Consider the following 17,477-nt stretch of genomic DNA (forward strand, 5'->3'; position numbering starts at 1 on the left):
TACATATCACTCCAGTTCTTGATACTTGGAAATGCTGTGATAGTTTTGTATATCCTTCTCCTGCGTTGTGAGCATCAAAAATTATTTTTCTCAAGTCTAAACTGATTTCTTCTGATGCTTGCTCAAATGACAGCTCAAACCCTTACTGAAGTTTTTATACTGTGTGTACATTGGAAGCTAACCCTCAGTTTTAACTCGATTTTAAAAGCTTTGAGCATGACAGAGTTAAGGGCCCCTTCACACAACATGATTGAAGCAGACTAGTGCACAAAGGTGGAACTGCATGCCATTCATGAAAATAGGAGCTGCCTCCAAGGCCTCGTACACCTGTCGCTACAATTATTTGCGCACACCAGCAGCTGAAAGACAGAGAGTACCCTGTGAGAGCCCATTCGATCCCTCTCGCGGCACATGTCGACCAAATTCCAGCTGACACACATGAACATCTAACACCGCTCACTTGAGACACAGAAAATGTGTGGCCATTCATGCTGTCAGCACGAAAACAGTGAGCAGACAATCACTTTCGAGCTGGATGTGAAATTTGTTTAAGTGCCCCCACAAGTGCGGTGTGGCAAAAAGCAACCCACATGTGGCGTGCATGTGTATCGCACGTGTGCGCATGTGTTGCGCTTCCACATGTGGCGTGTATGTGCCCCCCCCCCCCCCCACCCACCCACTCAACACATTGTGTGCAGGGGGAGAGCACACTTGCATGACATGCTGATATGTATTTACAGACATGATCACATGGGGGCCGGACAGCCATGTCGGAGCGCACACAGCCGGGCTGCAACGGCCGCACACAGCACACCTCGGCAGACTGCTGCATGTGAAACGGACCATCAGATCACGCAGCAGGTGATGTTAATGTCATGAATGAACAGACGCACCGCATGACTATGACAATATGACAAGCCAACAGTGCCACAAATACACCACTTTCAGTCACGTAATACCAAAAATAAGCCGTAACAAATGTCGTTTTGTCAGTTATTACGGCGCTTTTTTCTCTTAAAAAAAAAAAAAAAGTTTATTTCCTTGTTGATTTGGCATTTTACAGAATCACAGAAATAACCCCGGTCCCACATGCGAGGGGTTTAATGGAAATACACTGCGATCAGATGGGACATTTTATCCGATGTGAGTGAAAAATCTGTTATACAGTGTTTATTACATGGAAAACAAAAACTTTGGGACTTTGTCTGTCCGGTGACTGTGAATATCTGGTTCATACAAAGACCGTTTAGGTGAGTTTTACTGTACATGGGACTGAACACTAAATTTACCTCTCAAAACAATGAAGTTGCTTCCATCCCACTCGGCTGTTTTATTTTCCCCATTTTTTTTTTCTGTTCTGATCTGAAGGGAATCTGTACATATTGAAGCCCTTGTGTCTATTTGTGCCTCCAAATGCACAGCAACCTGGCATTTTCAGTGAATAAATAAATAAATTACATCCAGACAGATTAACAGCAAATGCTATTTTGGACCCAACATGGCACTTCGAGTCACGTGACCATTTTTTTTTTCCCCACTTGTCATGTCATTACTCTCTCAATCAAGGGACTCTCGGGGTAATAAGTGTCCTCATCTGTAGCTGATCTAAAGTCCTTAACTTTTTCTTGTATCACACTGTGTTTCTGCCACTGTTTTCTACTCATTCCACCCTGCCTGCACTCTCTTTACCTTCAATCACACTTTCCATTGCTTTGAGCTAACCCCAAATATTTCAACTTGTCTACCTTCACCACCTCCACTCTTTAAAACCACAATATTCCACTGTGCTCCCTCTCATTCACATCTTGCTCCTGCCGACTTTCATTCCTCTTCTCCCAAGACATTCATTCCTCTTCTCTCCACCTCTCCAGGGTTGCTTAAACCTGCTCTGTCCTCCCATTACGGATCACAGTCATCTGTAAACATCATAGTTGATGGAGACTCTTGTCTAATCTTGTTCGTTAACCTGCCCATCCCTTTTGCATGCAAAAAATAGTTTGAAGCCAAAGTCATGACTGAGGAGCACAAAGTAACTCATGTCGCTGTTACATCAGGATTCAATTTATGTGTTCCAGGATGTAACATTTACATTTGCAAAAAGAACAGTCCAGTTTGAAGAAAGCAGAAATCAGAATTGCAACAGGTCGCGACTCTTTGCTCAAGTATCATGCTGACATCTCACCTCCTCTCCCAGGTTACTGCTTGTCTCTTCACTCACTCTCTTGGCCACGCTCATGGCTGCCACTCTCCGGGGCTGAGTGCATCCCACCATGCCATAGCTGGTGTAGCCATCTTCATGAAGGTACTGCGTCAGCTGGGTGGTCTTTCCACTGCCCGTCTCCCCGACAACAATCACTATACTGTTGTCCCTGCAGAAGAATACATTTTCAATTCAAACTGAAGTTTTAAAGTGTAGGTGACATGATATATAATGTTTTTTTTTTGAGAATTTAAGACTAAAATTAAACAGTTTGAAATTTATCCTTTCCTTGTGCGCAGTTACTGAAGAGATGAATATTCGGATTTTGAATTGTGCATCACTAAAAACCAGGAACTTCCTGGCGAGTCCCAAGACTTGGAGAAGAAGGAGGAAGTGATATCAGTGCTGGATCCATTATCTTAATAGTCCCATTAATTTATGGATTTTTACAGGCTACTGACAGTCCCGTTTCCACTGAGTGGTTCAGGTCGGTGATGCATGTTTTTTTTTTTTTATATGTGTCAGAACCGTTAATTCTTGCTGGCAGAATCCTTTTGATTGGCAGGTGGAACGCTTATATTGATGAGCGTCTGCAGCTTTTCCACTCAACACGGAGGCAAAACTGAGTATTTACACATTATTTTACTGTTTTGTGGATCATGGGATAATTTCATCGCATGCAGACTAAGACGTTATGAGTCGCTGAGGCGCTGCGAGTCTTAACTTGCGACGCAAAGTGGCCCGCTGTGGAACAAGAGGATCCATTCACAGCAGAGACTCGATCCATCAGCCACAATTAACGGATTACACCTGTAGTTGACCGTTCCGGTCTCAGATCGGCAGAGCAGAGACTTGACCCATCATGGACTTTTCTTCAGCCAACAACAAATTAAATCATTTTCAGACATTTTCATCAGACTAAAGATGATCTCACTGAACGGATAGTTTTAATATTTAATAATAACGTGTTACACTACTAACATACAGTACACTAACTGTATTCAAGAAGGAAACAATATTTATTTTAAAAATAGCTGATATTTTCAGTCCCTCATGACATTTTTCAGATTTTCTGTAATTATTGTATGGCTTTTGCCTTACAATATAAAGCGCCTTGGGGCAACTGTTTGTTGTGATTTGGCGCTATATAAATAAAATTGATTTGATTTGAAATATATGTACCCTTTACTTGGGGTGTATCAAATAAAAATCCACACTCCCTCATCACTTTTTTTCTGATGTCACAGATAGTAAAACTTTTTTGTTTTGTTTTGTTTAAATCAGTTGATTACGACTAAAGAGCTGGCAAAATAAATAAATAAAAACAGTTTATCATCTCCACCCACATGCCAAAATTGCTTGCATTATTTATTTATTTTATAATCACCACTCTTTATTTGTCTCCCTTGGGAGAAATTTGGTTCGGACAGAGGCTTGCTACACATAGGACAATACCAACAGACAATAAACAGTATAGCCCAAGAAATAAAGTCCCAACCTCAACAATATCAGTATCAATATGCAGTACAATATTTACTCCATACATTTGCCCAACTTCACTCAGCACTCCCTTTCCCAGACACACACGCTTCCTTCCTGTCACTTCTAGACATTTAACAGCTTCAACGAAACAGGGACAAAAGAATGTTTATAATGGTTAAGCCGACAAAGAGGCACCCTATATCTTCTCTCTGAGCTCAGCAGCTGCTATTCTGTGTGTAACATGTGTACGGTCAGAGAGGATGCTCCTGGTCTGTCTCCTCATGGCCTGTTCATACAGCTCCTGTGGGGCCAGGGGAACAGGAGCGCTCATTATCTTTCCTGCTGTCTTAACCAGGTTGAATAATTGTGTCTTTGATTTGACCAGCAAATTACCAAACCAGCTGGTTATGCCATATCTGAGGACTGACTCAATGGCCGTTCTATAGAAAATGAGCATGATGTTTCTACAGACACCAAACAGTCTGAGCCTGCGCAGGAAGCGAAGGCGCTGGGGAATTCTGCTACAGATTGTGGTGAACTGTGTGCGCCAGCTCAGGTCGCGGTCTATGTGAACTCCCAAATATTTAAAGGAGCTCACCTGCTCTATGGCATGGCCATGGATGTTAATAGGTCCGAGATCTACACCTGGTCAATCACCATTTCAACAGTCTTATTTAGACTGATGATCAGTTTGTGTTCATCACACCAGGCTACAAGATTTTCAATAGCAGCTCTGTGGAGACTTGAGTTGTTTTCCTGTTTCAAGAAACTGAGCAAGACTGTATCACTTGAAAATTTGAGAAGGTACTGATTTGGTTGTAAACAGACAGTCATTGGTATAGAAAGTAAAAAGAAAAGGCAAGCTTACTGGCCCCTTGGGGGCGCCAGTGCTGCATATGGCTATGTCTGACAGGACCGAGTTAAACTTTACCTGTTAAGGTCTGGATCAGGAAAGAATGGTACCATCTGACGAGAAATGGGTTTACCTTTACCTGGACTAACTTATTCTGAAGGATGTGTAGCTGTATTAAATTAAAAGCAGAGCTGAAATCAATAAAAAAAAAGTAGTCTGGCATATGCAGCAGGACATTCTAGATGTTTTAGAATGAGATGCATGAGTGTGATTGCATCACTTGTGCTGCAATTTTTTTGGATAGGCAAACTGGTACCTGTCCACTAGTGGTGCTACATCTGTATGTAGCCTCTCTAGCATGAGTCTCTCAACACACTTGAACACATTAGAGGTTAGAGCTACTGGTCTATAATCATTATCCTCCTGAGGGCTTGTCTTTTTAGGTACTGGGATAATGATGGATTTTTTTTCCACAGTACTGGCAGAGTATGAGTGTCTATTGACAGCTGGAATAACTTGTGCCAAAGAGGAGTGAGTTCTTCTGCCAAAGTTTTCAGCTAAAACGCTGACATATTATCTGGACCAGTAGCTTTGTTCGTCTTAATGGTTTTAAAGGTTTTTGTAACAGCCTGTGAATCAATTAAAATTGTGTCCGAGTTTACATCACACATAACATTCTCTAAAATCATATTACATTCATTAACATTATCCGTATTAAAACGCATATAAAAATTATTCAGTACATTGGCCCTTGCCAGTTCATTTTGGGCCATCAGTGGTTTTCTTTTTGTGTCCATATTTGTCATGTGCCTAATTGAATCCCACAGCTTCTTTGTATTAGATGCAGCCAAGTGCTGCTCAGCCAGCTCCCTGTACCGACTCCTGGCAGCCTTCAGTTGGTGATTCAGATCTTTCTGGGCTGCTCTTACACTTGAGGAATCTCCTGCTTTAAAAGCCGCCCTCTTTCTCCCCAGGCATTCCTTCACTCCCCTGTCAAAGTATGGTTTGTTGTTAAGATACCTTTTGACAGTTACGTGAGGAATAATGGGGTCAATACAGAAAGAGATGTAATCTGTAATGGCCTCTGTAGCCTTGTTCACATCTGCATCCTCAAAAAAGGTGTCCAAATCTGTCCAGAGGAAGCATCCCTTAAGCTTCTCCTCTTTATCATAAGTCCACTTCTTCACAGTTTTTATTTCAGGCTTGCTTGCCTTAAACACAGACCAGTATGTAGGGATTAGATGGATCACATTATGGTCCGAGTTGCCCTGTGGTGCTCTAGCTTTGGCAATATAGGCAATTTTAATATTGCCATAGCATTTATCAAGAATGTTCTTATGCCCAGTACTGCACTTAATATACTGAAAGAAACCCGGTAGTGTTGCAGATAGATTGCAATGGTTAAAACCTCCGAGTTCTGTGTTCTGAACTCGGCCAATATGATCACTGTTGTCAGACTGAACGTTTTCCTCCAAGGTTTCTTCTCCCTCATTGTGGTCTAAATAAGGCTCAAAATCATAAGGCTGTGTCCCCCACAGCTGCTTCAGAATCACCTTCATTCTGGACTTTGTAGCAACATTACAGCCGCGGCTGAGGGCTGAAATAGAGTGCAGGCTTCAGACAGCTGTTGTTTATCCTACACCTGCACACTTATCATCGACTTTTATTGTTCAAGATTTTTTAAAATATCAACATTTCATCATTTTCAATGATTATTTGTGCACATTTTTTGGTGTCACCTACACTTTAATTCTCAGTCAAAACTGGAAACCAGAGATCAATATTTGGAAACTGTGGATGTGCACGACCACAGCAAAAATAAAATATTTTCAGTCTGTCAGTACTATCACCAATTACATTGGCAACAAATATTTAGAGAACCAATCAACATGTATAATACAAAATCTTTGACAAGAAACAAAAAGAGGTTATGCTTGTTGAACAAACATCAGTTCTGTCTTAGCAACAGAAAAGCTTTGAGCATTTTCATTTCAGTTGCTGCTTTGTACTTAAACATTTCAAATGTTAAATAAGTAGCTAAATAAATAAAGCAGTTAAATAAATTCCCTTTATTAACCATAAAGGGCATTTGTGACAGGAAATTTAAAGCTACAGCTTATAGGTTTTGGGGTATTTGTTAGCATAAGCATTATTAGCACTCTTTGCTATTTGATAAAGACATTTATTCATATTTATTTGCTTGAAGTAAGCATGACGGCTAATTGTATTTTATTTGGAGCCCAACATGAGGAAAAGCTTAAAATCGTAATGCCATGATGATCGCTCGTTTAAAGATCCGGCTAATTTTAAACGCATGCTGAAAGTAATCAAGCCTGTTAGAAGTTTCCACTGCTCTCGTTTTTTAAACTGAAAAGGGAGTTTAATGGTATGTTTCTCATTTCAAGTGTAAAGAAAATTTGTGGCTGTGAATCGTGATTTTTTTCCGTATAGTCACAGGAACTCTCACACTAGTAAAAAACAAACAAACAAAATAAGTGTTATACTCTGGAAAATATGGTACTTGTGTCAGAATAATTCAAACAGGTATGCATGTTGTGATAATAGTGAAACTTTCTTGTATTGCTGATTTGTTGACACCCTTACAGTGTCAAAAGTGCAGAAAAAAAATGGAACACAACAGTTGTTCTCATCTTGTGCATGTGCATTTCCATTTAGTAACACTTTGGATTCAGTAAGTTGCCCTTCAACACAGTGCACCACGATGTATATGAAAATGAAAATACTGGTGATGATTTGTGACCAACCACAAATGACAACCATGATACTCTGCAAATAAGCTATTTGGATGCTTTTTTTTTTTAGGCCCTGCGATAAACTGGCATCCTGTCCAGGATATACCCCGCCTCACACTCTATGACTGCTGGGACAGGCTCTATCCCCGTGATCTTTAACTGGAGTAAGCAAGTACAAAAAAATGGATGGATTCTTTCCTAGCCCTTTTTGAAACAGAATACAAGTCTGCTTTCACTGGAGCCTTCAATGTGCTTGCTGAATGTGAAGATTTTTTAAAAGCGGAGATTTTCTTTAAAAGGCACAACAAGTGCTCTGTCACTTAACTATTTTGTTTGTTTTTTTAGATTTTGAAGTGTGTTCAGGCATAACCAGAATTTGTTGCTAAGTGCTTCTTCGTCTGTCGTGTGTCACATTTATCAAAGCCCAAATACAGGTGGTTTTTGTGTTTCATCTCGCAGCACAGCTCAACATCTGCTCCACGTGGTCTCCATCTCCCCCAGATTTGGAAAAGAGGGGCTGTAACAAAGCCATATGGCAAATGTACTTAATTAAAAAGTATATTACTGACTCAAAAAAATTACTCGGGTAAAAGTAGAAATTCAGGTTTACAAAAGGTAAATGAAAAGTGCTCGGTGGCCAGCACCCATGTTCCTACCCCAGCAATTACCCTTTATAAAATTGATTTCTGACATTTGTGAATCATTTCACAATCTTCTGCATCGCAGTGCATCCAATAATTGATTTTTATCACCCACCCCAATTCATAACCATGTGATTATTAGATTATTATAATTACCTCTGTAAATTAATTTAACCGTTTTCATAACCTTAGAATGAGACTTACATAACTGCATGTTACACAGCCATGTTGATATTGTAGCCGAAAATAGATATACTTTTTTCTGATTTTCATATTTATGCAGTGTATCTAGAAGACTGAAGAAAAAAAAAAAAAGAGAGAAACCAGTGGTTGTTCTCATGTACACTGTTTACTGGTTACAAGTGTAGGTTAAGTTTGAGAACCCTCATGATTGTGATGTGGAGGATTATTCAGTTTGCAAGAGTAGACAAGGACGCATGAATCCAAGCTGCCAAACAAGCAAAAATCTGAAAGGAAATAGAACTGTGACTTGTGATGGCATAACGCAATATTATCAGTTATCAAGTTGTTCACCAATGAATATGGCTTTATACACCCTGAAGAAAACCATGCACCCTGATAAATGCACGCAGAACACAATGCGCATGCTCTCCCTTCGCTCAATGCCTCTGGGGCTACAGATGCGGGATCCGCAAAGAATCCAAGTCATGGCCACGGAGCTCTGCGGCTGCGGTTACCGAGACCATGCAGCGGACGCTACGCATCAAAACAGCGAGCGTAGTCTCTGGACCGGTTGCTGCATACAGCTCAGCACAGCAGAAGGGGGGCGGTGTGAGTGGCCCGCTGCGGCGCTTACCGAGCCTGCAGACTCAGAAAGCGAATCGGAGGCAGTGAGAGCATCAATGTGCTGTTAAAAAAAAAAAAAAAGCATGCAAAATTGCACTAAATCCGCGAAGTAGTCAGCGTTATTTTTTACAATTATTATAGATGTTTTAAGGCTGTAAAACCCCTCACTACACACTTTATACACTTCTCTCATACAGGCATTAAAGTAGACCTGCAATGAAATAAATGTGGTCAGATTTCAGAAAGAAATAGCTGATATGTATTTATAAGACCCTTGTGAATGCAGTAAAGTAAATCTGTAAGCCCAAATTTGTAATTCAGTGGAGAAATCTTTGTTTAAAAATGACAAATTTGCAGCTAAAATTTAGCCCTCTGTGAAAACAGTTTGTACAGCCGTATCATTTCCATGACGCCTTCAGTCCGATCCCGCATTGAAATTGATTTTATCTGTTAGTAATGTTACTTATACACGTCCTGGTTTCAACATCCAAAAGTAAGCTGCAATGAATGTGAGATACAGATCTGTGTGCTCAGATCAGCAACGACATCGACAGCGGGCGCCGTTGTTCCTCTCCCGCTCTCTGCCTCCGCTGCGCTTATTAAGTCTGCGGGCTCGTTAATGAGCTCGTTAACCGCCGACGCGGGCCACTCACACCGCCCGTGTCTGCTTTGCAGCCGGCATCACCTCTCTGTCTACTGAATGGAGCTGCAGCACACTTGGCACAAGTCCTGAGATTACGCTCGCTGTTTTAATGCGAAGCGGCCGGTACACCTGTTGCTGCAAGGACAGACTTCTTGCTGCAAAATCCACAGCACCGCACATCTCGGCAATCGGAGCCCCAGAGCTCCATGGACGCTGAGAGAGGTTTATATATTTTTAATGACTGGGATTCTTTGCGGGTCTTGCCTCCATATCCCGCGATAGTACCGGAGGCGAAAGACAGTAGATTTTCATTGTGACAGCACTCAATCAAACGGGCGTATGAAAAAGTCCCCCAAAATAATTTTCAAGCACAAATAAAAGAAATGTGTACTCACCAAATGTGCCGCAAGACAATATGAAGTTTTAAAAAAGTAGATCCTTCCGTATAAGACAAGAAAAAGGTGCAGATGCAAACTGACGTAAATCCACAAATTACAATTGGCGCAATGCATGCTGGGAGAGGGTCTTGTCCGTGACGTCTCGGCAGCTTCCATGATGAGAGGGACAATTTGCGGAGGGCTAAATGTTAGCTGTAAATTTGTGATTTTCAAATGAAGATTTCTCCGTTGAATGACAGATCTGGGCTTGCAGATTTACTTTACTACATTCAGAAGGATCTCATGTGTAAATGTAAGTCATTTTTTGTTCAAAAAAATCTGACTGCATTTTTTCAATGCAGGTCTCCTTTAACATTTTCTGACTTTTCTCTCCTGTGTAAACTCTCAAAGTTCAAACCTTAGCAGAAAAAAAAAAAAAAAAAAAAATCGAACGTTTTCCTGTAAATAATTATGATGGCTTTTAGAACTAACAAATTTAATTTTCACGATCAACCTATGAGGCTGGACACGTAAGAAATTATTAATAGTGACTCACCAGTATTTCACAGTTCCTCTGACCGCGCCTCTTCGTCGCCGCTCCGCTGTCTGGATTGGCTGATTACTCGGGTGGTATGAAAATATTACCCGTTCGCGAAAAGGGTGTATTGCTATTTATTCTTTAGTGTTTTATCCAATTTATCCAATCATATTGGCGTATCATTTATAGGTATACGATAAGGAACCTTACCACTGAATGACACTAAATCCTACACGCTGTAGATTTAAAAGACCATTTCTCACAGTAGTGGGTGCTTCTAAATGGAACAATGACAGATACTGTTTCAGAACCACTGTTCAATACCTTATTTAACAAGAGTCATCAGGAGATGACATATTCCCCTGGTCCCGACAAATCAGTAATACAAAGTGTTGGGGGGGATCACCCAAGTCCACCCTTATGCTAAATATAAACGAAATTGGTCAACTGGTTCTTGATATATCGCGCTAACAAGCAAAAATGCACATGCGGACCTATCCACCCGTATTTCATACGGGGGGATAAAACTTTATTATTATAATTATTTAATTTTTACATTTATGAGGTCTGTCAATAAAGTGTAGGTCCTTTTTATTTTTTTCAAAAACTATATGGATTTCATTCATATGTTTTTACGTCAGACATGCTTGAACCCTCGTGCGCATGCGTGAGTTTTTCCACGCCTGTCGGTGACGTCAGCACGAGGGTTCAAGCATGTCTGACGTAAAAACATATGAATGAAATCCATATAGTTTTTGAAAAAAATAAAAAGGACCTATACTTTATTGACAGCCCTCGTATGCTGAATGAAACATAATATGCAGACTACAGTTTTGATGGGATGGAAAGCTCTTTTTAAGTGACAACAAAGGATGAAAATCGACCTGAAGTGAATCTGTATTAAGACTAATACCTTATAATGTTGAGGAGCTGCTGTCGGACAGCAAAAATAGGTAGATACTGTCTCTGTTCCAGAAGGCTTTTTTTCTTGGCAAACTCACTGCTGGCCTCAGACTTCTCTTTCATGTGCTCTGCAAATTTCTGCTCTGCTCTGCAAGACAGAAAGAAAATCACAGGCAAATATTATGATACCACGACAGACAAACTGTCTCTGCTGTCCCAGAAAAGTAAACAAGAGAAATTTGGAAAAGAGTTTTAAATCCAACAAATGTATGAAGAGTCAGATCACCTGTAGTCCACTTTTCCATCCTCGCCTACCACCTTCCCCCCTGATTCATCACTGTCTTCTGTCTTCTTGATGCCCATGATATCACCCAGTTTGGTACCTGCCAATTCCCAATGTTTGTGCTGTGCCTGAAAAGATATATTTAATTAGACAAATTGGAAAATAAATGGCAAATGGGCTGGATTTATACAGCACTTCCATTTGAAGCCTAAAGCACTTTACAATGATGCCCTGCATTCACCCATTCACACACTAATGTCCGGGTGCTGCCAAGAAAGGTGCTCAACTGCAAACTGGAAATAAATGGGGGATTAAGAACCTTGTTCAAGGGCCCATAGTGATTTTCCAATATGGAGGGGGTTTGAACTGAGGATCCTGTGGTCTCAAGGCCAACACTTAACCAGTAGACCATCACCTTTCCATATAATATTAGAAGGTTTATAGAACCAATCTTCAAATTCCATATCTGGGTACCGAGCAAAACTGATAGACCTCAAACTGTCAGATGTGTCAAGTTGTTGCACCTCACAGTTGTTGCATTGTATGACTGTACTATGAAGTTGTAGTGGTGAATTTAGATCATCTAATTGGAAGACATCTATCGCTCATCCACTGAACTACCAGCAGAACTTCTTTCTTATCCAAGCAGAGCAGAGACACACTCTGACCAAAGGTACATGGTCAGAAAGTGAAATTAATGTTAGATTTTTTTATTTAAGCTATATTTTATCAGGTGAGTGCCACTGAGATTACAATTCGCTTTTACCATTGAGCCTTGGCCAAGACAGCAGTCAGTTCAGAAAAAACACACAAAACAGTAAAAAAAAAACAACAAAACAAGACACATCCCATAACAAAACAAAGCAGCTCAACAAACCTAGAAACAATCAGACAGTACATACATTAGTGAGGTCAGATCTTGGAGCTGCAATGTATCCTGCAAGAGATTCCAAGCAGCAGGGGCAGAAAACTAGATTAATGTCATTTGAAGTAAATTACTCATACGACCTACCTTCTTGCGCTCTTTCTGCTCACGATGTTTACGGACAAGTTGGCTGCCCTTCCTAGAGATGATGGCCATGTCAGAGGTAGCATCTTTCACCGGGATCACAGGCTCTGGCTGATGCAGGCAAACAAATCCGCACACATTGTAATCAAAAACATGCTACATGACTACAGATCTCACATATTGTGTAAAAAATAAAGCCAACATGCAATTCACAGAATCATGACTAAACATTATGCTGTAAAAGCTTCCCAACTTTAAAAGTTACTCCATTACAGCTTCCTCATTATGATTCCAGTTACCTGTTTAGTGAAGACTATTCGTCCATCCAGGAAAGGAGGAACCAGGTTGTGAACCAGTAAGTGAACCTTTGTGGCATTGTCTTCCTCAAAGTCTTCATTCACCTCTAACCTCTGCACCACACCACTGGTCAACATACGATTTGTCTCCCACCGCTCATTATCCTGAATAAAGAACACAGCAAGCATGCGATATGTCTTTGTATGCAGACACATGTAGTTGTGACTGTCCTGTCAGAGTTACTGTTGTACCTCATTGATTTGTCGTTTCACAGCAGATATTCGTTTTTGAGTTTGCTTCTGCAGAATCTGCTCTCTCTTCTTCACATAATCATCAGAAATGGAGGTGAAAGGATTGCGGAACTCATCGTAGCCTTCATCTTCCATGTACCAATCTCTGTCAAGTTGCTACATAACATGCACACAATCGCAGACAAATTTAAAGATGCTGACTTGTTGACCAGAAATCACCCCTAAACACAAGAATTTCTTAAAACAATTGATTTATTTAATTCAGTCTGTTAAAAAGCAAATCTTTGCATGTACCTGGACCACTCAGAATAATGAACCATATTTCTCTTTTGGTTTGACCAAAATGATAACTAGAATTTATGTTCACATTTGTTGAAGAATAAGCCTTTCGATAACCATAGGAGGAGCAGTGTTTTGCATTTTTGGCCCAATTTGAACAATTTCTGCTTCTTGTGGGAAAGTAAGTTAGTCCCAGTGGTGGGCACAGATAACCAAAAAATTAACTTCGATAACAGATAATAAGATAACTGAAAAGTTATCTTTGATAAAGATAAACCGATAAACCACCCAAAAATGTATCGGAAGTTACAGATAATCGATAACTGATAAATTCCGGTGTTGTCTATGGGACATTTGCAGTTACTAAAGAGCTGAAATTGATTTTTAACACGATCACTTTTGAAAGCATCAAAAGCGGTAAAAGACCTAAAGAATAAGCAAGAATGTTTGACCATACTGCCCCCTGCAGGAAGCAGCACAGACAAATCCTGAGAGCACCCACGAAATCAACTCTTTACTAATCATAATCATTTTTCTTTCAACATTCTGCCCCTGCTGGAAGCTCTTGTTTACAACAACGCTCCCGCCACAGAGACACCAAGAGCAGCCATAAGGCCAGCTCTCTATCAATTTCAACACTCCGGTCAGGCGGAGGTCTTGAAAAATAAAGTCATACTAACTTATGGTTTTTTGAAAATACTGATAGAATAACTCCATTAATGTCAATTCTGTCATTTGTACAAAGTTAAAATATAACATATATCTTTTAATGTTGAATAAGGCACTAATTCTGAGGTTTTGTAACAAACACATTCTGGGTAAAAGTGCTAAACAGTGATTGGTTCAGTAATCCATTATGTAAACCAACACGTTAATGTGACGTGTGTCGTGTGTAGATAAATGTGCTTTTGTAAAATATTCCATTTTTATTTGTAAAAACAGGCATTTTTACGGAGCCCTGGAAGTGTCATCGCAATTGCATGTTTTAAAACTTTTATGATGTTGTAAAACGTGCACTCAATATTAATAAGTAAGTAAGCAAATTTATTTATATAGTGCCTTTCACAGACATAAGGCCATGTACACACGTTGTCGGGTATTTGTAAAACCGAATATCTTACCCTTTCAGTTTGGGGAAAAAACTTCATCCACATTACGTCATTTAAAAAAAAAATCCATCCACATCGAACCGTATTAAATGTGTTGTAATTAGTCTGCCAAACCTTTGGGTGGCGGTACTGATTAAAATTCTATCCAATCAGGAGCCTTCCCTACAGTGAAGCATAGTGGTGGCAGCATCATGCTGTGGGGATGTTTTTCAGCAGGAGGAACTGGAACAGTAGTCAATATTGAGGGAACGATGAATGCAGCAATGTACAGAGACATCCTGGATGAAAACCAGAACACTCTTGACCTTAGACTGGGGCTACCGTTCATCTTTCAGCATGACAAAGAGCTTGCGGCATCATATTCAAGAAGATTTGAGTCTGTAACTGCTGTCAAATTGTGCATGAAAAATGTATTAAGCAAAGGGTGTGAATACTAATGTATATGTAATTTCTTAAGTTTATTTATTTTTAGTAAATTTGCAAAAATTAAAATTATTAAAATATATTAAAATTCAGACAGATCCAAGAAGAACCTTATGAGTAGCAGTGATTGGAAGATTTGACCTGATATCCAGGATTTTAATTTCCTGCAGAAATAGTGGATGGAAATTCTAAATGGCAGATTCATGCATTGGGCCTAATGTGGATGAACGAAAATTCAGACTGATCCAATAGGTGCCATAGAAGAAGTGATTTGAAGTTTTGACTTGCTTTTCAATATTTACCCTTCCTCTTGAAAACTGTTGGTAGAAATACTAAATTCCAGCTACAATTAGTGGAGTGATTTGAAGGAAAGGTTGACAGACAGACGATAACGATGTAATACTATAAGGTCCATGGATGAACTTCCAATGGGAGAAGCAGAGTTGAAGAGGCCTGTGCAAAACACTGTAGAGAACTTAACAGACATGAAATAGTTCATGTGACAATCGTGGCTTTGGCTCAAACACTCACCTTTTGATCCTCTTCCCACTGTTCTTTCTCGTCCACATTATCAAACACAATTCCTCCCTCGCCATCTTCCCTCTTTCCTGAAGCAGCGACACAATCATTGTTTTTTGATGGACACGTGCAGTATTTGACAAAGTCATGCAAATAAAAACAGCAGCTGGTTTTTGGTTTGTATTTTTAAATAAAGACCACCTTTTCCTTGTGACAAGCGAGGTGTAGAACCTAAATGTTTCCTATCATTGGCCCACTCGTTGTACTTGTAGGATGGTGTGGGAAGTGGTGTGTCATCAGGGTAGCTGCCTCTGACTGACCTGAACACATCAGAAAACATGTTAGGAAGGAAGGACCACTTCCAAACAACCTATACACGAAATGTGAAGAGTAACGGTGCACATTTACAACAAGGAACATTAAATGGAAATGCACTGGCCACATCTGGACAAAGAACTCATTTATTTACATGTTTAATGTGGTAAATTTCTTGCAGGGGATCGAACACAGACCCCAATGAAACCCTATGTCCACTACAGCTTTATGTCGGTCCAAGTTGTATAGCATCCATATGCTGATAAGTGCAAGCAATCTAAAGGTCTTAAGGCAGATATTTCAAGCTGGGCACGTGTGATTGATGTTAACATCTTCCCCACCTTCCCAAAACAGGGGAAACCACAGCGGAGCCAGATTCAATTGACATGTGAACCAATTCCAAAAAAGAAGGGGCACTCAGAGAGTGCAAAAACGACTTACATGTTTGAGAAAGCCACACAAATTCATTCACTGTGATTCAGTGATACCATACCATAATATACAGTTCTGTATGGCCTTGGCATTTGAGCAATTCTGTCCAAAAACAAGTTTTAATGCTTAAAAAATAAGCATAGGTGTATCATTAAACAATTAAATAAATAACCAAATAAATAAAGGTTAAATAAATTAAATATATAAATAAATTATTCATTATAGCCATCCTAAATATTACACGCAAATGGAGAGAAATAAAGACTTTGTAATATATACATTTGAGTTAGACAAGATCAAAAATGCAGAAAATGAGCCTTTTACTAAATATAGTCATCATTTCTGTCGAAAACTGAGTGCACAATGAATCACAAAACTTCATACAGGTGAACCCCATTAACTCACGCAAGTTGGGGTCCACAAAAATCAGGCCGTGAGTTATCTGAAACCGCGAGTTAATGAGATTGGTCACTAAAACTTACCATTAATTATAGTCAAAATTTTTGGGGTCCACAAAACCACCGTGAGTAAAGCCAAAACGTGAGTTACGCATACACGAGTTAATGGGTTTTACCTGTATTTTGTGTTGCATATCGTGTAAAAATTAGTGTGTGATGATATCATGGACGCTTCGGAGAAAAAAAAAAAAGACAGCAATGTGATTCATCTATAATATTCAAGACAGCAAAAGTTACCCCGAATGCTCTAGGCGTTTGGAAAGCTAAGGGGGGTCTGGGGGGAATATGATCCCCAGAAAATTTTGAGAATACAAGTGCCCTGTGGTGCATTCTGGTGCATTCTTTGGACTAAATTTGGACCTGAAACAGCTGTTAAATTTCTCGTGATCTCATGCAGTATGGCACAACATGTGGCTTTTGAATGCATGTTGTGCCATCCTGTAGGAGCATGTACAGAATATAACAGCACAACAGTTTACAAATATAGCTAAATCTTTATGAAAACTTTAGTTTGTTAGTGATTGGGCTCAAAGACTAGGCAATTAAAAATCATAACTCTCAACTAAAATGTTATAAATAACTTCATAACTGCTTTCAGACTAGGTAAAGAGACATCATATCATAATATCATACCATAATATTGAAGCCACTCGATTACTATTATTCATTCAATAATGCACAACAATAAAATGTTAAATTTGTTTAAATTATCCATCTCAGTCTGAGCCCAAACCTGTAAGAATCTGAACCTGAATTTATTTATTTTTTATTTTATACAGAAATTTATTTATTGATTGACATACCTTGATTAACATACCTTATAGTAAAAAAGCCACATATTCTTGTGTAAATTCCTGTAAATCCACTCAAAGCCACTGTCTTTTTCCCATGAAAAACGTCTACAT

General features: G+C 39.6%; 1 protein-coding gene across 1 annotated transcript in view; it reads right to left on the bottom strand.

Annotated features, from left to right (window-relative positions):
* dhx38 (DEAH (Asp-Glu-Ala-His) box polypeptide 38) overlaps positions 1-17,477 on the bottom strand; it is a 64,182-nt gene that overhangs the window by 32,942 nt on the left and 13,763 nt on the right. Inside the window, exons 6-13 of the mRNA XM_034190431.1 lie at positions 15,569-15,687; positions 15,380-15,456; positions 13,038-13,193; positions 12,789-12,950; positions 12,493-12,600; positions 11,484-11,608; positions 11,208-11,345; positions 2,183-2,369 (exon numbers count right to left, since the gene is read on the bottom strand). Coding sequence (XP_034046322.1) covers positions 2,183-2,369; positions 11,208-11,345; positions 11,484-11,608; positions 12,493-12,600; positions 12,789-12,950; positions 13,038-13,193; positions 15,380-15,456; positions 15,569-15,687 — 1,072 coding nt within the window. The remainder of the gene's footprint in view (positions 1-2,182; positions 2,370-11,207; positions 11,346-11,483; positions 11,609-12,492; positions 12,601-12,788; positions 12,951-13,037; positions 13,194-15,379; positions 15,457-15,568; positions 15,688-17,477) is intronic.

Source organism: Thalassophryne amazonica, chromosome 2 (assembly GCF_902500255.1).
Source record: "Thalassophryne amazonica chromosome 2, fThaAma1.1, whole genome shotgun sequence".
Taxonomy (NCBI): Eukaryota; Metazoa; Chordata; class Actinopteri; order Batrachoidiformes; family Batrachoididae; genus Thalassophryne; species Thalassophryne amazonica.